This window comes from Python bivittatus, unplaced genomic scaffold, assembly GCF_059951505.1.
Source record: "Python bivittatus isolate LINGU-HERP-01145 unplaced genomic scaffold, Pbiv_v1 ctg000480_np1212, whole genome shotgun sequence".
NCBI classification, from domain to species: Eukaryota; Metazoa; Chordata; class Lepidosauria; order Squamata; family Pythonidae; genus Python; species Python bivittatus.
Window position 1 is genome coordinate 28,577,346 of NW_028277075.1, and position 27,805 is coordinate 28,605,150.

At 36.1% G+C, this 27,805-nt stretch overlaps 1 protein-coding gene across 8 annotated transcripts in view; it reads right to left on the reverse strand.

Annotated features, from left to right (window-relative positions):
• PCNX1 (pecanex 1) overlaps positions 1-27,805 on the reverse strand; it is a 113,289-nt gene that overhangs the window by 60,934 nt on the left and 24,550 nt on the right. For 2 of the 8 annotated variants that reach the window (XM_088145575.1, XM_088145571.1), the window contains exons 6-8: positions 20,811-22,499; positions 9,971-10,103; positions 1,001-1,185 (exon numbers count right to left, since the gene is read on the reverse strand). In XM_088145575.1, the coding sequence (XP_088001701.1) occupies positions 1,001-1,185; positions 9,971-10,103; positions 20,811-22,499 (2,007 nt within the window). The remainder of the gene's footprint in view (positions 1-1,000; positions 1,186-9,970; positions 10,104-20,810; positions 22,500-27,805) is intronic. The other 6 variants (XM_088145577.1, XM_088145576.1, XM_088145572.1 and 3 more) reach the window with 5 other exon arrangements.

The window sequence follows — 27,805 nt, forward strand, 5'->3', positions numbered from 1 at the left end:
TCAAAAATCAAATTTTGGATGTTGTAGCAAGGGGGGCACAGCTATCATATACATCATATACCCCTAACCCAGAGACAGGACATTCCTATCTAGGATGGTCATCCTCTTCCCCCAAGCAGGCAGCATTGGAAGGAATGCATATGGAGCAGTGAGGGAAGAGGGGACAGGCACCTGGCCAGCCAGATCAGACAAATCAGTCTTACATCCATTACTGAAAGTATCAATGCTTAAATTTAGCACTGCTTTTATATATACGTACAGAGAAGTTATAATTATTTCCCACCAGATTAAAATATTAATAGGATTTTACATTGTGGATGATAATTCAGCAATCATCAGTGGTCACATGACACATTTTATGCTCTGGTACAAACTTAAATAGTCCAACATGAAACAGTCTGTGGAAGTCATTTCTATGATAAATTGCAATTATGTTTTAATTAAAAATCAGTTTGCTAAATTATTAATAGTACAAATAATATCATGGCTTCTCCAGCTTTATAGTTCTCCAGATCCAAACACAAGTTCCACTAAAGAATTAAGAAATGTTGATCAATAGAACAAAACAATCATAAGTGTCAGTATTGTAAAGAGGACTGTAAACAATTTACAATGGCAATATTTAACACAAAAGTGTATTATAATAACAAATTTTGAAATACTATTACTTGCATTCTGGATATTAATGCTGAAAATTGATTTATTATAGTTCCACACATAATTAAAACCTTTAAAATAAATGCAAAAAGTTGAGACATGGTATTTTGAGATTTTTAATATAAGTAATTCACTATCTTCAATCAGTGATTAAATACCTAGCTAATAATTTAACCTATGAAGTCTTGCAAAAAAGAGAACCAGAAGCAATTTGCTATAAGAAACACACCTCAACAGTCTGAAATAAAGCCAAGACTAAGCAAGTTTAGGTAGAATGCATTATAAGCCACAGATCTACGGAATAAACACTTTGATTGCACCAAGTTAGGTAATGCCTGCATACCAAGTTCATTGTGCAAACTGCTGCTGCCGACAGCAGATGCATTGTCATGTGTTGCTTCTAACTGGACACTCCCATTTCTCACCAGCAAGGAGGTGCTAGCGTTGAGCACTGCTGCCTGGGAATGGGGGCGTGACTGGACTCTGACTTTGGCTGTGGACTGCTGCCCTTGCTGAACATCTTGAAGGCTACGAAAGAACATGGATGGTGGAGACATTACAGGGAAGAACACAGAAACAGCAGCTAGAAACCAAGTTAACACTTTGTTTTGTATCAAGGTTAAAAGAGAACTGCAATACATTGAACTAGCCAACCTAGATGAAGAACATTGTTACAACATATCCTGGAAGTTAAACAAACAAAAGTTAAAATCTGCTGGATAACCATTCCAAGCAGTTCCTAGACTAACTTGGAGTTATTACTTCAGAATGTTTTCTGCTTCACATAGTTCTCTTCTAAGCAATATTTGAAGGTGCACAATTATATCATGATATCAAAATGCAATGTAGTATCATGGTAACTTTTTAAAATGTAAGCTTTGCTTTTTTGCTAACAAACAGCAAATTTTACTCTTTCATGCAAGTTTAAAGTAAACTTTGAAAAGACTGTAAGGAGTAAATCAGTTGCTTTGCTTAACTCATATAGTTTTAAAATAACAATCTACACCTGTTGCATAAATATGCAATTTATTTTATTTATTTCATTTTATTACCTATTTATAGCGAAGAAAACAAATTATTAGTACATGTCCAGTTTCCCTTTTTTCTATGTCCCCCTCAAATATGCTCTGTTTAAAGGGCTGTCCAGGGCAGATTCAGTGGTGCACATAGTGGTGAAGATGAGAATAAGGAAAATTGCTGTTGTACAAGTGAATATCCATGTACTACATAAAGCCCAGAGTTTTCCTGAACACTGAACAAAATTGTGATATTGAAAAATTACATGCACTGTGAAATGAGCCTATTCTGAATGCAGAAATTTGATACCCAACATATATGTATTATTTTCATATATATATGTGAAACACACACACACACAATCTCTCTCTCTCTCTCTCTCTCTCTCTATATATATATATATATATAGAATCCTATAGATTCTATAGATCCAAGCCTAATTTCAATTCTGACTTAGTCATAGTTATGTAGCCTTAATTATTTAACTTTAGTTGGTTTTATTGTTTACAGCATAAGCAATAACAATCTACCTTACAGGTAACTGCAGGAATCACACACAATAAGATTATGTACAATCTTGGAAGTCATGATTATGACTGCAGTATCAGCACATTTAGCATACAGTATTATGATTGCAATATTAGCACATTTTAAGAGGAAGTCAGAAATTATATATGTTACAGTTGGGCTAAATTCTACTGAATTAAATCAATCTTCTTGGTAAATTAATGAGGGGCATATCTATTTATATTGAAAGAAGTAATGTGATTTCAAGTGTGATATGAACCCTTCATAAATTTTACAATGCAACAATCACACTGTGATGGAAGTAATAAATATGCACAGGTGTTCACTTTGAAGATACCATAAAATCACATAAAATAAGAATGAAGTATTCTCAAAATGAACATGCAGCAATCTCTAAAAGTGTAACTTTCTAGTTATTTATTTATTCAATTTATATTCCATTTTTCTATGTAACTTTACAGGACAGGCTCAGTCTTGCACTCTGCATTTGTGCCCTGAAATATCATTATTCTGTGTTCATTTATTAATTTCATATGAATAAAAATGCTATTGTAAAATAATAATAAATAAAAATAAATTTCTACAATACACAGTATTCTGTATGAAAAAGAAATCTTGATTTTCAAAACAATCATCTTAAAAAACAATATTAGTGCCAACAGAAAAAACTGCATGTAAAATATGACTAACAGCAATCTATTGATGAACAATAAAGCCACAGATTAATGTTTAATTATTAATATTGGTTTCTTAACATCCTTCTATAACTCCGTTCCTTATCCAAATAACAACATTTCAGATGCAAAGAATATTCCAGCAAAAAAGAATCAAATTTGCTAAGTTCACATTGCTCATAAAATTGAAGCAATATTTAAATGACCGTAAGAGGTCCATAAAAGTTTCATAAATATTCCTTTCATAGTTTTATACTCCTCCTTGGTTCATACACCTAATTATCTGACCATTCTTTCTGCACTGTAGAACTTCTAAACCTTTAAATCTTTCCCCTGATTCTTGTGAAGAACTCTTTCAAGTTTTTAATTTTTTCTCCTTACAGAAGAAAACGAGACAAAGGATTGTTGGCTTCCTTTATGTGTTAACTGGCTCTTCCATAAAAATTGCATTTGGGAAATAGATTCAAATGATCTACTTCAGTTCCATTAAAATTTTACAGGAGATTAAGAACAATTTCAAAACTGTCAACCAAATTATACTACAGAAACACCTGCAATACATACCCTTAAGTTTCATACTGCTGAACATACATAATTCCAAAAACAGTAATCTATCTACTACTATCCTAATCCTTAGAAGAGTTTATCATATTTCAGTACAATAAATTAATAACTGAATATCAATGATACATTGTAAAGAATCATCTACAACTGAATAACACATTGCATCCCAATCCTTTAAAATGGATAGCCGTATTTCTAGAACTATAACTGAATTTTTTAAAGACCATGACTCTCAACTTGTTGCATTACTCCATATCCATAAAACTCGGGTCAGAATCAGAAAAAAGGTTTCAAACATTCTAACCAAGAAATAAGAGCATAATTTGTTTATTATAAACAGTTTGTGTAAAAGGTATCTGTGGTGCCCTAGAGCATATTAAGCATCTTAAACATATAGAGTTGTGTTATTTAGTGCCTTTCTTTAAAATATTTTACATTTTTAAAAGACTTATGCAATATAATGTTAATCTCTACACATGCAAATGCAAGAATGGAGAATTTATTTAATGCTAGTGTATATTTTATCATTATCATTTTTCAAAACTTTTTAGAAAAAAATGTATATGTGTATTTATATAATGGGGGTGTTAAATACAAATTTTATACCACAATAAACTGTTGTAACACCAGGTTTTTTAAAAATACATTCCACAGAAGAGAAATAAAAATTATCAAAATGGAATAACTCTTACATTGGATAGTCTTTGGGAAAAAGTCAACTTAGGTTTCCTGCTACTTAGTCTGGTTTTTTGTGACATAGCAGGAGCCTTCAGGAACTACAGTTTAAATAAATATTATTTACTCCCAAGTCTTTGGTATTCCATTCTGTTGCACAAAAATTACAAATTAATAAATCACCTACAGTATAAGTTTCAGCAATGAACTTTACTAAAAGAGCCCTAAGAAAATATTCAACAAGATATGAGAAATAATGGATATGAAATGCTATTGATGAATATTTCCAATCAAACTATCATTTAGGGCTGCATTTTCAATGGACATGAAAAGAAATATCACCATGCAACATGCACTCCAGTAAGAACAGTGTTAGTCTCCATGGTCCATAAAACGTTATTCAGTGGTTTAGCAGCAGCCACTGTTTTTATTTTTATTTTTTTGCTATTTGTATATGATAATGCCTTCTTCAATGTACATAAGCTGGGCTTTGGATGCCCCTCAAAAGCTAATGCTGAACTGCAACTCTAGACATTTTAAGTTCCACCAAGGTACTCTAGATACAGCTGGGAAATTGCCACCTGAAACATTAGATAGCTACCGCCAGTTAGTGCACAGTATTTGGCTTGACAAATACTATACTTTAGGTTAATTCAGCTTCCCATATGTCTGGTTCTTTATTTCTGGGTTGCCTGTAATTTTTTTTTATTCTGTTTCACAAGTCAAGAGAAAAACAACATTGCCTAGCTACTTTGAGTAATGGTAAAACAGACTGCATAAATAATTTTATGTTATCAAAAATTTAAAGAATTTTATAATTGTATGGAAAACAAGCTAGAACTAGCTCAGACAATTTTTTCCCAAGATGATAAAATATTTAGGAGTCCATCTAAATTTAGGTTGTAGCATCTATATTGTCCATTCTGGCTGGGAATCCAAATTTGGCTCAAGGACTGAACAGCCAATCACATGACACCATGGGTGGGCTTTAGGAAGAACCCCTCCCCACATCCCATTTCCTGAGCCAAGCCCCCCTCACTTCAGTCTTTTTCTACCTCTGTGCAGGGAAAAAAGAATCTTCTTCCATACTCAGAATTGAATAATATTTGAGTTCTGAACTTCAATTGGTTAGATAATGCCTGTAGGCCATGGAGTCATTGTAAGTTATAGGCAATCTTGTGACTGAAATTGTTCCAGACTTTCCTAAATTTTACAACTGTATTTCAGTTCTTTGATAAGATAGAAAGGAAAAATAGATATGCATTCAGGTGAAAGATCAACTACATGGTTGAATTTGGAAGTTCATTAAGTTTATTATTTAGGAATATCCTATTCTTTTGTGAAAAATGGAGCATTGATTCCATTATTTCATGCATTCACCTGTGGTCTAAAAGGTACTGAGCTGTATCAAACATGTGCCTTTATCACATCAACAAAGCTCAGTAGACTATTTTTGCATTGGAATAGCCACCACCTAAAACGTCCAATAAATGGATTCGCATTAAAATTATGAGTCTATATGAAGCAATACTGTCAGCCCTTTGAAGTCAGATCAGGAAACAGATTTCACAAATCAGACTGGAACTATACTTTATTGATATAGGCTATCGTAACAGAATCTTGAAAGGCCGAGTTCTCTCCTCCTTCCCCCTTATACTATAGTGAATTAGGGAGGAGTCAATCTGAACTTTTTTCTTATGTTTTTTATTGTCTGGGCTTAAAGTATGCTTTTGTTTATGTAACTCTCGCTGCCTCTGCTTGGCTTCCCCAGGGTGATCTCCATGGTTTCTACAACTACTTTCTTGTAGACTTCTACAAGTACAAGTAACGCTTTCTGCTTTGGCTACTTCAATTATATCTGAAAAACCCTGGAGTGGCAAATTTAAAATCAATTAGATGCCATATAATATGTATTTGTACTGACAAGTGGAATACCATGATGAATATATCCAAAGAGTTTTTGTATCAAGATTGTACAGCTAAAAGGACAACACAACAGTATTTTTTTATTCCACTTACCCACACAGCAGCATGGAAGATATGGCTATTTCTATACACTTTAGAATCAAAAATGAAAAACATTTACTTTCATCAGAATTTCAACAGTACTAATTGTAACCAGAACATTTTATTTATTCATTGTACTGTCATGCTACCCATTAATGGGAGTTCTCTGGACAGTGTACATCAGTTAAACAGTATAAAACTAAGATATGAAAACAAAACAAAATATTTTCCTAATATTGAGAAAAATAATTTTGGAATGCTTCAGATACTCATTGAATTATCTATTACTTGATGTCCAGTTTGGATTGCTTTCAAGACAGTTCTGAGTAACCAGAGTTAAATGACAGACTTAGGAGCTGGTAAGTTTGCTGTTATCTTCTCTACTTCCATATAAAGAAATTACTCCAATTTTATTAATTATAAGTATTTAATAAGGACTTAATCTTAATCCTTAGAGAAACAATGATTTCATATGAAATATGGAGGCATATGCAAAATATATTTGCATATTCACTTTACCTTGTAAAATGACTAGAATTCTTATTTTGTGCAGAATTCACTTTTTTTTATTCTAGATTTCATTATATAGTTCTGTTCTATAACACTTCATGCATTGTTACATTTATTTTATTATTCTGTATGCTGTTGGCTTTATTTCAGTATCTTTATTAAAGTATCATAACTGATTTTTAACAAGGGCCACTGATGCATCTCATAAAACTCAAGTGCAGAGGAAATGATGATGATGGCATGGAACCACAGATTTTGGCATAGGAACCATACACAGAGTCCTTGGCGCTCTCTGAGCTTGGCTGTCGGCTTGCAGACATTTCATGACCCGATTAGGTAACATCATCAGTGCTAGTGAGTGTGGGGTTTGCTCCCTGTTTTTATACAGTAGCTTGCCCTGCCAGTGTTGGTGGGGTTGTGGCTTTCTCTTTGATAGTTCCTTGATTCGTGTGGTTGTAATAGACTGTTGTTTGTGAGATGTTTTTGATGTATGGTGGTGTTATCCTTGAAGTTTGTGTTGGTTGTGTTATAGTACGTTGAGCGGCCAGGCCCTTTTCAATAAAGTTGTATGGATATCCATTTTGTTGGAAGATGCTGTATAGGTGATCTGTTTCCTTTTTCTGGTGTTCTGCGTTGTTGCAGTGCATTTGTACGTGTCTGAATAATGCTCTTCACAGCTCCTCTTGTGGGAGGTTGGGTTGTTACTTTGGTAATGGAGCACTCGGTTATTGTGGAATATTTTTTGATAGACTTGCGTTTTTAACTTGCTGTTGTTTCCTCTGCTGTTGAGGATATCCAGGAAGGATAGTGTGTTGTTTTCTTCTTCCCTTGTGATTTTTATTCCTTTGAAGATGTTGATTGTTTCATGTGTCTTCTCTACTTGTTCCTTTTTTATTATGATGGTGTCATCTACATACTGGATCCATACTTTCGGTTGTATGTGTGAGAGTGCTATAGTTTCTAGACACTGCATTACACTCTCTGTTATGAGTCCTGAGAGTGGTGATCCCACGGGTGTTCCTCTGATTTGTTGGTATATTTGTCCATCAAACTGAAAGTATGTAGTGAGATAGAGGTTGATGAGGTCCATGATTCTGGATATTTCAATCTTAGTGTATTTGGCTAGGTTAGGTGTGTTGTGTAGTACTGCTGCCATGGATTCTTTCACTAGCTCTGGATCTAAACGGCATCACCATAGTACACAAACCAACTAAAGCCCTCCACAACATCTTAAGTAAATCAAAAGACCCAATAGCCCTAGAAGAAAAAACAGGAGTCAACTACAACATACAGTGTAAGGTCTGTAACAGCCATTATGTAGGAAAGACAGGCATGAGACTAGCAGAGTGCATCCATGAACACCAACTAGCAGTCAGAAGACACAATGAAAACTCCTTAATCTCATAACACATGGACAGACTCAACCATACTTTCAACTGGGAAACTGTGAGCATCCTAGACTAAGCTAAATCCAAAAACGCTAGAGAATTCCTGGAAGCTTAGCATTCAGACAAATCAGCCATCAATAGACACATAGAGATAAATCACGTTTACACACCATTCAAAAGAGACAATTAAAAAAAAAACTAAGAAGGAAACAAAAAGACCAGAATGCATCCTCTCCAGCAACCAACACCCAAATAAACAGAGATTAACACCAGACAAACAATCAAGCAGAAAACAATACCCTAATCAAGGAAGTACCAAGAAGAAAACCACACCCCCACCAACACTGGCAGGGCAAGCTACTGTATATAAACAGGGAACAAACCCCCCCCCACACTAGCACTGATGATGTTACCTAGTTGGGTAATGAAATATCTGCAAACAAACAACCAAGCTCAGAGAGCACCAAGGACTCCACGGTTCAATCTTGAGCTACATATATTATCTTCTATTGGAATCATATGTATTCTTCCCAAAGCATCCTGCATAGTTCCCCCACCCCTTCCTTAGCTGCCTCCAATTTTCCATAGTTGGTTAAAATTAAATTTGGTAAACAAGGAGGGAAAATACAAAGGAACAAAGAAGCCTATGACAAAAAGTTGATGGAGTATAAGAAAAAGATTTAACACTGTTAGACATCTCTATGTTCTGTTTTGCTCGCACCTGCTTCCCCCTTGTTCCAGCCACATAATCTACAAGTTTGATATGCAGTTCTCAACCCCCCAAAATTCTGTGTTTATATTTTACAGAAATAGAGTAGCACTACTAAATTTTCCTGATTCCCCCATTTTATTGCCAGCCTATCACATATAGTCCTAGAGGTTCTCTCAATCCTCAAGAATAACTTAAAAGGGATGTCAGGAAGAAACTGATAAGTGAGGAATGCTCTGGTTAACTATCTGTGTCAAATCTAACAAACTGGTTTTCCAAGTTGAAAAATACATGTGCTTATAAAAATCGGAAGTATCTGAAGTGATGCTTAAGAATTTGAATACTTTTTTCTCTTGAAATTCACCTTCCATGTGTATTCAGTAGCATATACAAGAGAAAATCTGTGACAGCTGTGAGATTTATCAGCATCAAAATTACAGCAGTGCTTTATAATTAAAGCTGATACTTATTTCAGATTTTAGAAGAGAAAATATTTTTAAAAAACTCTATACTATAATGTTATTTATTTATTATTTATTGAATTTGTCACTGCCCATCTCATTGAACGACTCTGGATGGTTTACAAAACAATTAAAATCAATTAAAATTACAAAATTACAATAATAGAAAATAAAAAGATCCAAGATAATTAAATTTGTGAGATTTGTTTGTGAGATTATTTAATATTTGATTGCTTATTAAATATGATAGCTAACTTAGATTTTAAAGCAGAAATATGGATTTAAGATTTTTAAAAGTTTGAGATATATTTTGCATTTAAAGGCTAGTCAGAGATTAATATATTGATGGTGTCTCAAAAAACATTAGACTCGTTTAAGATGTTTTGGTTTCTCTGCATTGGTTTAATCTACCTAACTGATAGCTCATGAATTATTTAAAGCAATTTCTGTATTTAATATCTGTAGAAAAAGTAAAACATTGAAAAAATTGACAAACTTAAATGAAAGAGCTAGTTTTAGGTCAGTTTGTTAGCATTCTGGCTGTCCTAGATGACTTTCAGTAGACTAATCATTTTGAAAAGATGGACGAAATAACGAACAACCTAGTGTACACATGCACAATTGAAAAAATATCACAAATGCATGCAGTAACAGCTTAAGGAGATTGATTGGTTGGGATAAGGAAAAAGGCAAAACAAAGCATGCCTACAACACCATTGGGAGTTGGAAGCAGTGATCAGCTGCATGCATGTTAGATACGGTGGAACACAAATACCATACCTGAGGGGAGAGCCGATGAGCAATGAAGGAGGGGTAGGGTTACTCCCTGCATTGTGACGGCGCCGTACTGCCTGACGCCTAAATGTGCTGCGTTCACGCCGAACTGTGACTGCTTCCTCACTGGCTTGTGCTGCTGCATCAAGATAGACCAAGTCAAATTGAACCCCAGACCAGTAATGTTTACCCCATCCTATGCTTTCCCCACAAATTAATTCTTTCTCCTGCAAATAAGTTGATCATTTTAATTCACTGACGAGTAGCGGCTAGGAGGATGGAATGATCGCCTTAACAAATATGCAGCTAAGGTTCTCTTATTTCAAGCAGAGTGGTTAAGTCAGTATAAAAAATTAATCTGATTCCACAAAATCAAGAGTTTTAAGCACTCATTGAAAATATATCTTGATTTCAAATAAAATCTAAATTAAGTAACAGTTGATACTGATCTTTTAAAATGGGGCCTACAAAGCTTTCTAAAAAAAGTTACAACCAGCCCTTCTATACTAAAATTGAAACTGCTGGGGAAGAAGGGGGGGGGGGACGACTTAAATCACACTTGATTCCATGAAAGAAATGTCATGCTTTTTTGAATCCAGCTTTTAGTTTGTCTACAGGTAGACAATTTCTCAGTCGCTCTTTTGCCTCTCAGCAAATGTAATTATGATATGCAAAAAAGAATGTGAACTACATGATCAAAGATTTGAGGCCATGCCATACAGAATCCCTGATTTTATTTTTATTACGTGCCATCATGTCATTTTTGACTCCTAGCAACCACACAGACAGATTTTCTCCAGGATGATCTATCCCTAACTTGTTCTTTCAAGTCTCCCAAATATTTCAGAACTGTTTTCTAGCAACTAATTAGCAAGCACGCCTGTCCTGGAAATATATGAAATATATTTGGAAAATATACTTTAAAAATGTTGCTGTTGAATGCTTTTGAAAATAGATTTCTTGTCTTCCTAGGAACCATGGGCATCTGATTCCAGTTAGGTGATTTGTGGAGACAGGCACAGAAGGAGAGAGGACCACATCTTTTAATAAGCTAATCATACTGAAACAGCTGTATATACTTTGGCTTCAGAATTTTACTGCCTTTTCAAACATATTTTAACATATCTCATAATATAGCAGCATTTGCTGCTGTATAAACTGAGATACATTAATAAAAGATTATTTTAAAAAGCCATTACTGAATTCTACTTTGAAAGAGTGACATTCAGAAGCAAAGGCCACTCTCATCACACCAATACAATTTCTATCTTGAAGGCTGTGTCCAAGCATGGGAGGAGAAGAATGCAAATACAGAACTAGTTCAACTGGTACCAAGCCAAAGTTCAGTATTACTTCTATAATTCAGACACTGCTGAGTACTACAGACATCTACATTCCAGAGTTCAGGTTTATTATTCTGTTTTTCTGCAAGAGCTCAAGGCAAAGTACATACCTTATTTTCACCACCACCCCAATTTTATCCTCAAAACAAAAATAAAAATAGATTAGGCTAAGACTGCCGTAAGTCATCCAAGCCTCCATAGCTAAATGAAGAACTGAATTGGGTCTCCTCCAATCCCAGTCCAATATTTTAACCACTGCATCTTAATGGCTCTCAGTGATGGAGAGCAGAATCCTCTGAGGGCGTTGATTAGCCTGGAGAAATTGGATCTGAGGCTTGTTCTGCTTACGCTGAATTTTCAGACACTGCCTACATTAATGAAAAATGAAAAACACAGCTTGATTTAGACAGAATGACACTCCATACTTTGTTGATCAAGCCATTGTAGCTTGGATCATGTGTTTAACCATGAGTTTGTACATCACTCTAAGCCATGCACATACAGTACACAAACATCTTCAGCTTAAGGAGAGCATGCACTGTACATAGGTGGCTTCTTCTACAAGGACTACTTAGAAACCATGTTCCATGGTTTATAAAATGGGTATATCATCTAAAGACCCCTCTTCTGGCTTAGCCAAAACTGTGTATACCCAAGTTGCAGTAGTTTAATTTAGAATTAAGCATAAGCTACCAGAAGGAATTAAACACTTAACCATTTTTGAACCAGAATGGATTGTTAGCAAGCAATGTCTCACCAATAAAATGAGCTACTGACAATACCCTTTGTATTTAGAAAAGTTTATGTTACTGATGCAAACAAAAACAAGAAAAGCACGTGCGCGCGCACACCCACACTCAAAACCCTATCAAAATTGTCCTAAATGATGCAAGTACAACAATGGTATTACAAGGCTCCTCCCAGTCCTAACCATCAACCACCGGACCAGAGAGGAATTAACACTATTTACAGTTTTCCTAGGCATGAGAAACAACATCCATTTTAAAACATTTTAAAGTAAAACAGATGTGGAAGTGCCTCCAGATCATACCTTGAGGCCACAATGATTATGGATCACCAGTAGATGCTCAGAACCCTGGAGTGTTTATTTTAAAAAGAAAAACCAACTGATCAATGTGCTAATTCACATTGCTAAATCACTGTACTATTTTAGTAGAATTGATAGATAATACTCTCAATCAGCTTCATTTATCATTTATTTCTATCAGAAAATTAGGATACAGCACTGCCACTGAATGCTATCATTTAAATACTGGATATGTTAAACTAGTCCTGCTCTCAGATATTACATCTTAATATCTAATTTTCCCTTTAAAAATTATGCTTTAGACAGTTTATTGTTTGTTAACATAGGTTCAGTTAAAAAGGAAATGAATAAGCTGCACGTGGATAAACAAAACTTCATGGTACCCATGTTATAGAATGATTGTTGTACTGAGATCAGGCAGGCCTCAGATATGAAGCATTTCTACCAACAACTGGAGACACATACATCTGTCTTGGCATTCCTCTCACTATCAAGATGGGCAATTCTTCCTGGTGATATCAAATATTGGTATCATGTTTTATTTTAATAATTTATTCAGGGATTTATTTAATTTGAAATGCTTTTATCATAAACTGTTTTCAAATTTTCTGTGAAAATAAAAAGCATATACAAACTAAAATAAATAAACAAACAAACAAACAAATAAATAAATAAATAAATGTGCATCATACTGACCACTGAATCATTTTATCTGTTCTGGGTTCCTCATTCAGACAACCACATTCATAAAGAGCCCATTATGCTGCTGTTTTCCCTCACTCCCTTGGACAGGAAGCATGTAATGGATGGGTTAGTATAAATTATATAGGCTTGTTTTAGATAAGAGTACATTTTCTCAAAATAGGTCATCACATTTTATTGGCAAGTATATATAAATTTATCTCACATAACAATTATTATACTTATATTTAATCCCTCACTTTTTCAACTATATGAACAAATCTTAACTAAATCTTATGTTTTAAAATTCAAATGAGGCAAATGTTCACAGGTGATTTTTTTCCCCCCAGATCTAGGCAAATTATTCAAGGAGGCCCTTCGCTGAATTATTTCCCAGCTTTAATATTTTATTCAAAGGAAATAGTAGCAATTTGATATTAATGTAAAAGTGTTCAGTTTTACAAAAGCCACAGGGCAAGGGGAGGAGGTAAAGAGGTAAAAGAGAGAAAATTGTGAAGTTAAAAGTTGAATTCCAAAGATATCAAAAAGCATATTACTGGCAAAGCATCTTCCCATTATGTACTGCACAAGTAATATGCAAGGTACAAAGGAAACAAAATAACAGATTTTGAAAAGGAGCTTTAGTTGGGTCTTTTTCCCCAATGTTAAACTGACTTGGCATTGTATCCAAAAAGTGATTTTTTTTCACAGTCAAGGAAAGAAAGAATTACATAATGCTACATTATTTTAAAGTAGTGCTATTTTATTGTTTCTTATATACCTTATATTTGCTTTGTGCACCATCATTTGTTTTTTTAAAAAATTATGGAAATAGACTTCTGTTCTTCAATCCATGAACACATATATTTTGATAATTTTTCCCAACCCTTGCATTTAAATATACCAAACAAGTTGACTTCTACACTGCAAATAAAACCAAGAACATCATTTACAATTCTGGAAAGTGAAAGAATACGGAAGTTCCTTTAGGACAGCAAGTATTAAAAACAATATAACTAAGACTTCAAATAAACCCAGAATAGTTATTACCCTGCAAAGAAATATTATGAGTTGCTAAAGCTGGCAGAGGATAATAGGAGATTTGCATTTCTATGTTAAGTATAGAGGGGATATAAAAACAGAATCTCTTCTTCTGAGGGTACTGCTGCATACACTTCTCTTATCCAACTTCCTACAAAGTTTCACATTTCTAACTCAACTCCAGCAGGTTACAGAAGAACGCAAAGTAACTCTTGCATCTTACATGCTGACCTAAATTTAAATGGCAGCAGTAGTTTCTAAAGTTTGCTTTTAGCAGATATGAATGACAAGTAGTTTATCTAAAGTAAACCAAAGTAACCATTACTGTGTGCATGAAGTATCAGTTCTTTACAAACAGAGGATAAATTACAATATTTACCTGAAAGGAAAATGATTTTGAATTTAAGAGAACTGATTCTCCCCTTGGAAGGGGAGAAAATAGTTTGGCTCTGTTACCATATTTCCAGTGAACACATGCTATCTTCTTTTAAAGATAAATGAGGATGGAAGAGGCTATTCTTCCTATCATATAAATATCAATGCTTGTAGTATAATGAATGATGTCCAGCTGATTTCACAAGAAGCACACCACAAAAGTCTAAATTATTCATCAGATTTTGCTTATATCTTTAGGCCAATTCTTGAATCCTTGCAAGCTGCAGGGTTATTATGAAGACCTCACCACTGGGAATACCATAACCATATTAATAATTGCCAAAATGTGGATTAAAACTTTCTTCATTTCTGAAATTAGAATTAATGCCTGCATGCTACTCATAATAAAGTTTAATATGGCTAACCATAAATACTGAACCTATTAGTCAGCTATTGTGCCAGTGAACAGCGTCAACACTGAATAAGAAAAGCTTTGTTTCTGAGAATTTATACCAAGAGAACCTGGAGTAAACATAACACTCTGCCAGTTCCTAATCATGACCATCAGAATCTCATGAATTCATGCATACACTGTAATTACTTCCTCTACTTTCAAATAGGATTTCACCTCCCAGCCATTTCAGTTTTAAAACTAGACCTGTGTGTTTGTTAACAATAATCAGCTCAAGCTATACTTGACATGCCTTCATTGACCATGATGGAGAGAGCCACACAAAACAGTACAAGATTCTCCATAATCTAACTAGGTTTGTTAGCACTGTTACGTTTGGATCCAACCAGCAAAGAAGTGGAAATTGGGGAATCAAATTGAAATTAATATTCTATTAATTAGATGGATTCAGAAACAAATTACCTGGAGTTGTACTCTTAAGAGTTAAGATATGTAAAGGCAACAAATATATAATAAATGCAGAAAAATACTATTTTAAATTCAGCCTCTTTGCATCATCAATTCTGATAATTGCTAGAATAGCAATTTCCTAGTTCTGAAAAAGCTTAGAAAGCATTTCATTACAAACATGGTACAATAAAATTTGATCTGTAGTTGCTTCTAAAAAATGAACAGGTACATTTTATTTTTAGAAAGAAAATGATGCTAAGGACTAACATAAACAGGTCTGGAACACCCTTATAAATTATATGATTGCCTAGAAAGAAAGAAAAAACTTAATTTTAAAGTTTATGCAAAGCCTTGGGAATCATATCCTTCCAGCCCATGTCAGTTTGCAATACAATTAATCAGACTGTATTGCAAAGACTGTAACACTTCTATCTGCTATCTCTCTTCATAATAATATAAAAATGAAAAAAAAAAGCCTTTCTGCATCACTGATTGTGTTAATGCTAGTTTGTTGAATTATTAAAAATGTCTTATATGTGAAGAATTAGTGATTGCCTTCCTGTTTAACTTCAAATACCTTAATTATCAAGCATCGACTCCTTTGGTAAATTAAGAGGGATCAAATTCAAATATACAAAGAGTCATTTATATATATATAAACATTTTGTGCTAATTAAACTGAAACAGCCAGCCAACTGGACAGAAGTTATCAGAAATTCTCTCACTTGGGATTTCTATTAATATACAGTCAGGTCCAGAAATATTGGGACATCGACACAATTCTAACATCTTTGGTTCTATACACCACAATGGATTTGGAATGAAACAAACACAATGTGCGTTAATTGCAGACTGTCAGCTTTAATTTGAGGGTATGTACATCCAACTCAGGTGAACGGTGTAGGAATTACAACAGTTTGCATATGTGCCTCCCACTTGTTAAGGGACCAAAAGTAATGGGACAATTGGCTTCTCAGCTGTTCCATGGCCAGGTGTGTGATATCCCCTCAGTAGCCCAATTACAATGTGCAGATAAAAGGCCCAGAGTTCATTTCAAGTGTGCTATTTGCATTTGGAATCTGTTGCTGTCAACTCTCAAGATGAGATCCAAAGAGCTGTCACTATCAGTGAAGCAAGCCATCATTAGGCTGAAGAAACAAAACAAACCCATCAGAGAGATAGCAAGAACATTAGGGGTGGCCAAAACAACTGTTTGGAACATTCTCAAAAAGAAGGAATGCACCGGTGAGCTCAGCAACACCAAAAGACCCGGGAGAAAACGGAAAACAACTGTGGTGGATGACTGAACAATTCATTCCCTGGTGAAGAAAACACCCTTCACAACAGTTGGCCAGATCAAGAACACTCTCCAGGAGGTAGGTGTATGTGTGTCAAAGTCAACAATCAAAAGAAGACTTCACCAGAGTGAATACAGAGGGTTCACCACAAGATGTAAACCATTGGTGAGCCTCAAAAACAGGAAGGCCAGATTAGAGTTTGCCAAACGACATCTAAAAAAGCCTTCACAGTTCTGGAACAACATCCTATGGACAGATGAGACCAAGATCAACTTGTACCAGAGTGATGGGAAGAGAAGAGTATGGAGAAGGAAAGGAACTGTTCATGATCCTAAGCATACCACCTCATCAGTGAAGCATGGTGGTGGTAGTGTCATGGCGTGGGCATGTATGGCTGCCAATGAAACTGGTTCTCTTGTATTTATTGATGATGTGACTGCTGACAAAAGCAGCAGGATGAATTCTGCAGTGTTTCAGGCAATATTATCTGCTCACATTCAGCCAAATGCTGCAGAACTCATTGGACGGCGCTTCACAGTACAGATGGACAATGACCCAAAGCATACTGCAAAAGCAACCAAAGAGTTTTTGAAGGGACAGAAGTGGAATGTTATGCAATGGCCAAGTCAGTCACCTGACCTGAATCCCACTGAGCATGCATTTCACTTGCTGAAGACAAAACTGAAGGGAAAATGCCCCAAGAACAAGCAGGAATTGAAGACAGTTGCAGTAGAGGCCTGGCAGAGCATCACCAGGGATGAAACCCAGCGTCTGCTGATGTCTATGCATTCCAGGCTTCAGGCTGTGATTGACTGCAACGGATTTGCAACCAAATATTAAAAAGAGAAAGTTTGATGTATGATTATTATTCTGTCCCATTACTTTTGGTCCCTTAACAAGTGGGAGGCACATATGCAAACTGTTGTAATTCCTACACCGTTCACCTGAGTTGGATGTACATACCCTCAAATTAAAGCTGACAGTCTGCAATTAACGCACATTGTGTTTGTTTCATTCCAAATCCATTGTGGTGGTGTATAGAGCCAAAGATGTTAGAATTGTGTCGATGTCCCAATATTTCTGGACCTGACTGTATAAGGTATGTTATATTAGCTGGCAGTATTTATACTCATGGGCAGTGACTAAATTTGAAAAATAAATAAATAAAATGTATGACATATTAATGAGGAAAAGCTTACAAACCAGAACTATCAATTGGAGATGCTTTTCTTTTTGTCACTCTATTGTTCTAAACTATGCTATGTACATTGGCAACTTTATATGAATGTTCAGGTTTATACATAAGATAATATTTTGCAAGAACCTCTAAGCTGGGAGCTGCCGATGTGCTTGTGAAATGTTATTACTAACAGACTTCAAACACTCTGAGTGTCATGTATTCTTAAAAGTCATCTAAACTAGAACTTAAACAGACCTATCAAGCAAGTAGTTAACTAGCTCTTAACATGATTAAATAACAAATAATTATAATTATAACTAGCCCTTAGCATGCTTAAATAACAAATAATAATAATAACATGCTTAAAGAATTTAAAAAACAGCATTCTAGGAAAAGAAAAATCTTCTTGGTCTTTAGAAGCATTGGTCAATATACTGAGAGGACAAAGAGCTGATTTTCATTGCCCTCAAGAAATAAACATGGACCTTAAGAAATTGTTTTGCAAAAAGAAATATATTGGAAAATGCTGAAGAAGAAATCAGTATCTCTTTAATACTTGTACTAATTCAGCATTAAAATATAAATTGCATCCATGTTCCCACTGGAATATTTGGTGATGATGAATATCAGTTCTAAAGCAATAGGAATTGTTATGTTGAAGAAGCCATATTTACTTCAAGAGTTAATGTATGGAACTCAGAGAATGGCCAGACTGTACCACACTTTAAAAGTAAAGAAATGAAATCTATGTTTCATTCAGCCATGACACAAGCACAAAGAGATGCCTTGCAACAGACAAGCTTGACAGGAAAAATGTTAATGCAGCAAAACAACTATTTAAGAGATTTAGGAAGAGGAATGCAAGTACAGGCAGTCCTCACTTAACGACCATTCATTCAGTGACCGTTTGAAGTTACTACAGCACTGAATGAAAGGACTTATGACCTGTACAGCGAACTTAATCCGTTCCGTGACTCTGATCGCAAGTCGAGTTGGTCACAAGTCAAAGTAAATTTTCCCATAAGGTTCAATGTAATTACCGTTAATCCGTTCCGGCGTCCACGGACCACGTATCAGGGGCGGAAAAACGGCCGCTGACCACATGACAGGGCGGAAAATGGCCGCAGACCATGTGTCGGGGCGGAAAAATGGCCACGGACCACATGGAACGGGCAGAAAAATGGCCGCGGACCACGTAGAATGGGCGGAAAATGGCCGTGGACCACGCAGCAGGGCGGAAAAACGGCCGCAGACCACGTGGAATGATCGGAAAAATGGCCGCGGACCATGTGGAATGGGCAGAAAAATGGCCGCGGACCATGTGGCACGGGCGGAAAAATGGCCGCGGACCACGTGGCACAGGCGGAAAAATGGCCGCGGACCACGTGGAACGGGCGGAAAATGGCTACGGACCACGTGGAACGGGTGGAAAATGGCCGCAGATCCGGTTCGTAAGTCGATGTGAGTTCGTAAGTAGAGATAAATTTTCGGGGCCGGAGCTGATTGTATCTCGAAAAATTTGTAAGTAGGGGCGTTCGTAAGTAGAGGTACCACTGTACCTGATTACGTCAATCTGGGACCTTGGCAATTGGTTCACCCTTACAACCAGCTGCCAAGCGCCCTATGATCATGTGATCACCATTTGCAAACTTCCCTGCCACCTGTAAGGAATGTTAATGGGGAAGCTGGCAGGGAAGATCGCAAGCCGCTGCTGCCTGCTGTGATGAGTCCCTCTCATCTCTGAAGGCTGGCTGAAAAAGCTCCATGCTGAAATCCAAACCGGATTCTGGTATGGAGCATTTTCAGGCAGCCCCCAAAGTTCCATGCACTATACACCCCATGCTGGAATTCTGCTAGGATTTTCAGCATGAAGCTTTTTCAGGCAGCCTCCAAAGCTCTCTGTGCTAAACGCCCTATGCCAAGATCCTGCTTGGATATCACCACGAAGCACCGCACCCCCACGCACCTGACCCAACCTTCCCACACACCTCCATGCATCCCCTCGCTCTTTCTCCCACCTGGCAGCGCCTGGGGCTTGCAACTCCCTGCTGGCTTCCCCATTGACTTGATTATGGGAAGCTGGCAGGAAGTTGCGTTGCCTAACGACTGGGGTATTCACTTAATGATGGTAAACCGGGACTGCCAGGATTGCAGTTGCTAAGTGATATGGTCATGTGATGCTTTGCCTAATGACCGCATCACTTAGTGAAGGAAATTCCGGTCCCAACTGTCATCGTTAGGCAAGGACTACCTGTATTTTTAACTTTGCCTCATGGGATTATATTATTACACATGAAACACAGTAAAAGTAAATATTACACTAGATGACAAATACAAAGCATCATATACTTGGGTACCAATAAGCCTACAGCTACCTCATTGGGCATGTGCCAGATTGCCTACCCTACCTGGCTTTTTAAAATTTAATTTAATTTTTCATCAAAAACCAATGGGAAACTGGCACTAGGCTGTAATATTGTTTTGATTTACCATAATTTTTCTGGATACCACAGGAATTCTTAGAAAATGAATACAATTGATAGCTGTAGCCCACTGTTTTATTTGGAAGCGTGCTCACTAAATCAGAAAATAAATGGTAACCTGAGGTAGTAGGGATTATATTCTTTGGTAGCAGGGAACAACTTCACCAGTTTGTCTTTTGACAAATGGGTGTTTTGTGGTAAGGACTGCCAAGACATCCATTTTGTAAAAGCTTCAATACCACGTTCTCAACATTCCAATGTGTCCGTCTCCAACAATTCTACAGAGTTTTTATTTGTTCAACATTTCTCAGTTCCTGTTGAGGGATCCAATGTTGGCAACAGTTATGCCACAGTATTTACTATTTAATGTTAACTGAACTCAGAATAGCATTAGCATAAAATGATCTTAAAATGTAAAACACCCAAAATATAGAAGACCTCCACAAAGTTGAAATTTCTTATAAACCAATATAGAGTGTTTAGAGAACAACTGCACTAACAGGCAGTGCTACATCTAAGTACTCCAGTTACTTACCAATGCTTCCCTTTTCCTGCTCTTCTCTTTCAGTAAACATAGGCTGGTTTGGTAAGCTATTCCTAGAGCGAGTGACTGATTCTAGTTGTGAAGCCCTTCCCAACAGAGATAGCTCATCAAGCACCTCTCCCTCTTTGGCCTCTAAGTCAGATTTAGAAGTTGTTAGTTGTTTTATCGTATCTGGCATCATTAGATTTGGATCATTCAAGCAGGCTACCGCACCACTATCCAAGCTTAATACCCTGGTACGACTCTTGGCACTGTTTGTATTGTGAGTCTGTCGGGTTGAATGTTTTTTGACAATTGCATCAGAGCCCAAGTGGATTTTGTAAGAGTTTTCCAAGTCTGTGCCTCTCTCTTTGGCAATATATTTTGTCTTTAGGGCACTAAATTTTCCCTCAGGAGACTGGCACGAATGGGAGGTTGTGCTGGAAGAGCTATCACTGCTGAACTGGTGGGCTGACTGCATGCTCGAAGTTCGGCTCAAATCACTTTGATCACTTGAGTCTTCATCGTGGCAAAAACCTGCACTGTGGGGCTTGGTAGCAGACACACCTCGGAAGGAAATATATTCTTTGTGTCGACTTGTGTCAAAACTACTAGCCCGTTTTTTCCCTGTCCTTCTCCTGCTGGACTTTTGAGCTGAAGCTGTCCGATGAATTAAGCTACATGATTTAGGTCGCACATCCCCCTCTTTCTGCTTTTCTACCATTTCCTTACAAGTTCTTGAGTCAACCATGGAAGATTTCTCTTTATGCTCATCTCTTCCTGCAGCACGGTTTCCAGAAGGCTGTTCTACTTGTGTTGTTAGTTCATTTGCATGAGGATTCTTATTCGCTTCTTCTGAAGCAGAGGTACTGAGGGCCCTCTGATTGTGCATCTCCTCTGATGCATTCAGGCATTCTTCTACCTGAATGCAACTGCTGGTATTAGTTTCAACTATAGTTCTTTCCCTACTCGTCCTTTTGTTAGTAGCAATGTTACAATCATCAGAATCAACAGTGCAGTCTTTTTTCTTGCTGCTTTTTTTCTCTTCTTTAGGTGACACCTCATGCTCTGACAGCATGCTTTCTATATGAGTAGAACTTGTCTGCTCGCTTTTATAGCTGCTGACAGTACTGATAGTGTCACGATCAGTCCCACTACAGTAGCTCTCTGTTGAGCCACTACTTCTTGTACTCAGGCTTCTCAGGCTATCCACACTTTTATCTGCTTGTAAAGATTTACTCTTGCTGCTTTTGGCTAGCAGCTGTGGACTGCTACATTTTAGAATATCATCCAGTTGAAATACACCAGAAATACATGAGTTCTCAGCTAACGATTCTTTGGATCCTGTTCGAGGCTTGCAAGCTTCTAATTCACTGACAGTATCCAGCCCTCGTCTTTGCTGATAGAGAGGAAAGTCATTTAGTGATACATCTGGAAATGCAACAGCTGAACTGGAAGTCCTTGGCACACCTCGTGGCCTATGATCTTTTCTATAGGAGTGTGAATGCAAGGGTACAAGAGAAGCCATTTCAGTGTCACATGCACTGGACACAGTAGGATCTATGTGGTGATTATTAGGAAGGCACACTTTATCGGTGCTGTCCCTTGATAACTCCTGTGCAGTTGATAATGAGGGTTGAATGGACACAAAGGAATCAACGGAGACCAGATGGAAAGTCTTCCGGTCAGCTGCCAAATCTGCTTTAAAAAAACAAACAAAAACATTTAAGAAGTATGCCTATAGATAAATGCAAGACAAATGCCTATAGTAGCTTCCTTCAAATGAATAAATTTCCACAGGCTATTAGCAGAAATAGTATATTCACATAGTACTCACACTAAGAAGCTGCTATACAATATCTTTTATTCTAGATTCCTTTTTCAGCTAATTTGCATACAGAATCTGCTCTAATAAATATGACTAAAATTCACAGTCTTTATGTCTATCGCTTTCTTAATTATTCACCATTCAGCAAGGCTATGTGTGAGACCATTACAGTCTACCAAAACCCTAAACAATGACAACCAACTATTATATGGAATTAATACAAGCACTAAAATTAGGTGGAATAAGCATTTTAAAAAGTAATGCCAAAAAAGATTTAAAGAAGAGAGTTGCACCATATGCCATTTCAATGGAAGGTACCAAGTCAATATACTTTTAATATTTTTGAAATATATATAGATGTGTCAAAGAATAAAATATCAAATGCAACCCAATCTTGCCACTAACAAAGTTTCACTCACAGAATTGGCCTATGGAATGGGGGGGGGGGAGAAAGGAGAAAAATCATAATTTCCTCCTTCTCCCCAAATTCCTAGCAACATCTCCAGTGTACACTCTGACCTTCTGGAACAACTTTCCAGGGACAGGAGGTACATAAAGTATTAGTAAAATCTCCTCTCTCTATTTCTTTCAACAGAAATCCAACCTGAGTCCAAGATTCTTCTGTGAATAGAAGGCTGCTTTCCATTTAGAGAAGGAAGTGTCTAGATCCAACCCAACATGTCGAGCATTTGGATGGCAAGTGTTTTTATGAGTATTCTTTTCTTGCAATCCTAACAGGTAACTTGTAAGTTCTGTATGAAGTAAGTAGTTGCACAATTATCTTCTGTCTCTACAGCTATCCAGTATAGTCATCATGTGGTATTGATAAATGCAACATATAAATACAGTGACATCAAACTTGAAGCATGAAAGGGGCATAAAGAAGAACACCTGAAATAGAGTGCTATGGACATTTGTACAATAAAAATTACTAACATGCATGGAATACAATGAGCACGCTTGGGAGAAAATTGGGTTTTGATTGCATTTGTGCCAAAATAGTCCTTTCCTGTCCTCACTATTAGCAGGGAATACTACACAGGGTACAGTATGAATAAAGCTAGTAACCTCAGCTACACCTTATTAAAGATGTAGTCAGCTTTAGTACTTACTAGCTTGCTAAAAAACTGTTATATAAAAGCCTCGACTGATGGGCTATGGAGGCCCATTTGGTGATGATCATACCATATGGAAGATTGTGTAATGTAAGAGGAATAAATGGCATAGAGCATTAATTAAATGATTTTTTTTTTAAAAAAGAAAGAAACATAAATAAGTTTATGTGCCTCTGAAACTAAGAAAAAAGGGAAGGAGGTAACAGACCTGAATAAAGATGATCTAATCTTATGGAGCAGAGTTTGTGAACACATGCAGGGAAGTGAAAGTGTAAGCTTAACTATCAATGGAAGTTCTAAAATGTATGTCAGAATATGAATTGGTGTCACCGAGGGTACTGTAGGTATGCATGAAAGTAGGATTCCATGGACTGGTGACAGCTGCATGTTTCACTTGATAAAATAATGACAATGGAAGAACCAGATAGTAGTCTGGGGGAAAATGTGCAACATTCTAAATTGTGATCTGTGGGAAAGTAACTATTTTGTTAAGCGGCATGAATATATGAGTCAGGACAAAAACAGAGAATTGAGAAAATGTGACTGGGTCATCTGGAGACCCAAGAATGAATTAGAATGGTAACTGCTTAGTAGAGTATCTCCTTAGATACTCTGCTTAGAAAAGGTTTTAATTATTTTGAATACACTGTTTAGTAAGTACATACAACAAAATGAACAAAAAAGTATGATTGATTTCAGAGTTTCTGATGAAAGAGTGAAAGAATTAATGAAGGATATGGGGCAATGAAAGCTTCTGAATAAGAAACACACTACTATTGGTGGGTCTACTATTTGATGACACTACATCCCTCTTGGGGAAAAAGTGGATGTGAAAGAAGTGAAAAAAGAAGGATAAAAGTAGGACCACAGGAAGAAAAATATGAGTCCTGTATGAAAAAGTATAGGACAATATTAATCCCCCAAAATAATAAATACAAATGGATGTAAGGAAAGAGGATGCAGAAACTGCTTGGAACAGAATAAAAAAATATGTTTCAGAGCGTCATAGTAGTGTGTAGAGTTATACTATAGGAAGTATGAAAAATGATGTTTGATAGAACAATGAAGTGAAAGAGGCTGTGAATGAGAAAAATGCAGATAAGAGAATGACTGCTGCAAAAAATGAAGAAAAATATTGCAAGTTATTGAAGAAAAAAAGATAGTTGCAATGAATTTAATCAAAGAGGATAAGGAACAGTTAAGATTAAAAGAGGGAGAGAAAACAAAGCAATACTGATGGAAATTTTATTTTCAAAGTGGGTGAAAAAAGCTAAACAAGGAGCTTGCCAAATGAATTTAATTTTTAAAAAGTGATGAAATCACTGGGGATGAAACTAAGTGACGGAATGCTGGAAAGAGGATTTTAGAGTTTTTTATGGGAATGATACAGATACGTTAAAGAGTGGAATTAAAAGGAATATTATAAATATTAGTGTCCAAGAAAAAATGATGAAAAAGGAAGTCATAATGCTATAAGAATATTGAAAAATGGTAAGGCTGCAAGCATAGACAGTGTAACTGGAAAAACTGTTGTTTGCTTATGGAGTTCTTGTGCAATTTGTTTAACATTTGTGTGAAGACTGCTTCTGTGCCTGACAATTAGAAAAATGCTATTACTGTTTCTGTATACAACAGGAAAGATAGCAAAATTGATTGCAAAAATTACATGGGTATTAGTTTGTTAAATGTGCCTGGGAAAGTATTTGGAAAATTTTGACTGAAAGAGGTAAAAGGTGACAACAAGCAAAATTTGAAAAGTGCAATGTGTTTTTATGCTGGGCTAGGATTGCACAGATAAAATATTTGCTCCTTAGCAGGTTGTTGTGGAATGTGAGAAGACTTACTGCATGCATATTTTTTTCAAAAAAGCATATGATAAGGTGAATGGACTTGAATTATGGAACATGCTGCATGTATATGGAGTTGCAGGTTGGTTGCTGAATGTGTTAAGGGTAGAATATTATGAAAGTACAGCATGTAAAAGAAAAAAATGAAGTGCTCAGGAAATGGTTTAACACTGAGCAAGGAATGATATAAGGATATCTGATCTCTCCTTGGCTACTTAATGAGTTTATGGATAAATGTATAAGGACTGTAGTGATGACCATTTGTTGGGGATGTGATTGATGCCAGTTTTGGCTGAGAGCCCAAACAGTTTGCAGCAAATGTAATATTGCATATAAGGCATCAAGATCTGAAAATTAATGTATCAAAAACCATGACAGTAGTTTTTGATAAAAAAAATAGAGTGAAAAATGCAAGTTATATAGAAGTGCCAAAAACTAGAACAAATAGATGAATTTGTTGTTAGAATGTTTACTAAAGACAGAAAAATGGATGGAGAAAATTTAAGATGTGCAAATATTGGTTGAAAGTAGTATCTGGTCTATCCTGAGGAATGTTTGTTGAAAGAAATGAATATGTCTGCATTTAACAGTATAAAGTTGTCTGCCTTCTAACACAGAAGTAAGAAAGGGTATCATAAGAGAAACATAATTGTACGTTGAAAACAGTGGAGAATGGGTTACTTAAATGTGTGTGTTACATCAAGAAGAGATAGGATCAAGAATGAACAAGGACTGAATGAATATGAGCTGAATGTGAAAGTGAATGACTGTTATGGAAATAATATGTCAAAATGGTTTGGTCATGTAGAGTGTAAATGAGAACTGAATTCAAAATGAATGCATGAAGGAAAAGCAAACTGGAACAGTAGGAAGAAGACTGAGAAAATCACAGAATGAGTTAATGAGATTCTGAAAAAGAGATAGGTGGCATGGTTAAAGAACAAAAGGCAGTGGTAAAGGACATGATAGAAACAAGAACAGTTTGTGAAATTAGATGTTAACCAGACTAATGCCAGGTAAAAAAGTGAATTAGGAATTTTCACTTCTATGTGTTATCCATTTTATTTGTGTGTCATATAAAGGTAGTCCCCCGGTTAAGAGCACCCAGTTTATGGCGACCCATAGTTAAGAATGGAGCCTACTGTAGCAAATTCGAGTTAAATACACAATGATTCAAATTAAATACACAGTGATTCGAGTGTATTACATAATACTACTAATACAGTATTATACAATAATACTGTTACAGCTTACCTACACATTTGACTTAAGGAGAGACCTGGGGAATGGAACTCGTTTTTAAACTGGGGAGTACCTGTACCACTGAAATGGCGTATCATGTAACTTGATACTTTCTGAAGCAAGCAGAAGACCTCTGAGTCTGAAGATAAATTAAACAGATTCATAGGCACGTATAGGAATGTCTTTCTTAGGTAAGGTAAATTTCTAAAACAAATATTATGGAAATGTTTTGGAAAAAGAGACACATTTTCAGCCCTGCTAGGTAGACCAGACCAGGAAATCAACTCCACAGAAAGACTAGAACTACCTTTATTGAGACTGGCTATAAAAAGAGAATCAGGCAAGTCTGATTGTGCTATGCTTCCCCCTTCCTTCTTATACTCCTGGGAATCAGGGAGGTATCTGCCTGAGTTACTTCTAAATATTATCTTGCATCCCAGGGCTTAAAAAATGTTTTGGCCCCCCTTGCCTAGGTAACAGTTCTTGCATATTTCTGACAAGGTCATCTACCTTACTCTATACATACATCTCAATTTGTGAATAAAAAACATTGTAAGAAATCAGCCTTGATAATCACAATGAGTTAACTTTTTGATGAAGCCTAGGTAGCCAAAAAAAAAAAAAATCATTAATACTGCATGAATATCATGCTAAGCGTATTAGCTCACTTGACTGCAGATCTGGAAGCATGCGAAATATACCATATGGATATGTGTGAAAATCACTTCATCAAGTTTGTTGCAGATACGCCTTTTTTTTAAAAAGATAGTGCTTAATTCTAACTCTTTGCAAGCTATTTTCATTAAGATTCATATCCCTAGCATATGAATCCACAGAAAAAAACACTATATGACACATCTAACACCTTCTAAGGTTTGCCAGAAAATTTTTACAGACTTTAGAATAGCAAAAGACTTCAGATGTAGTCACTGTAACTTTAGGCTTGCTTATATAACAGACAAAATGGTCAGTTAA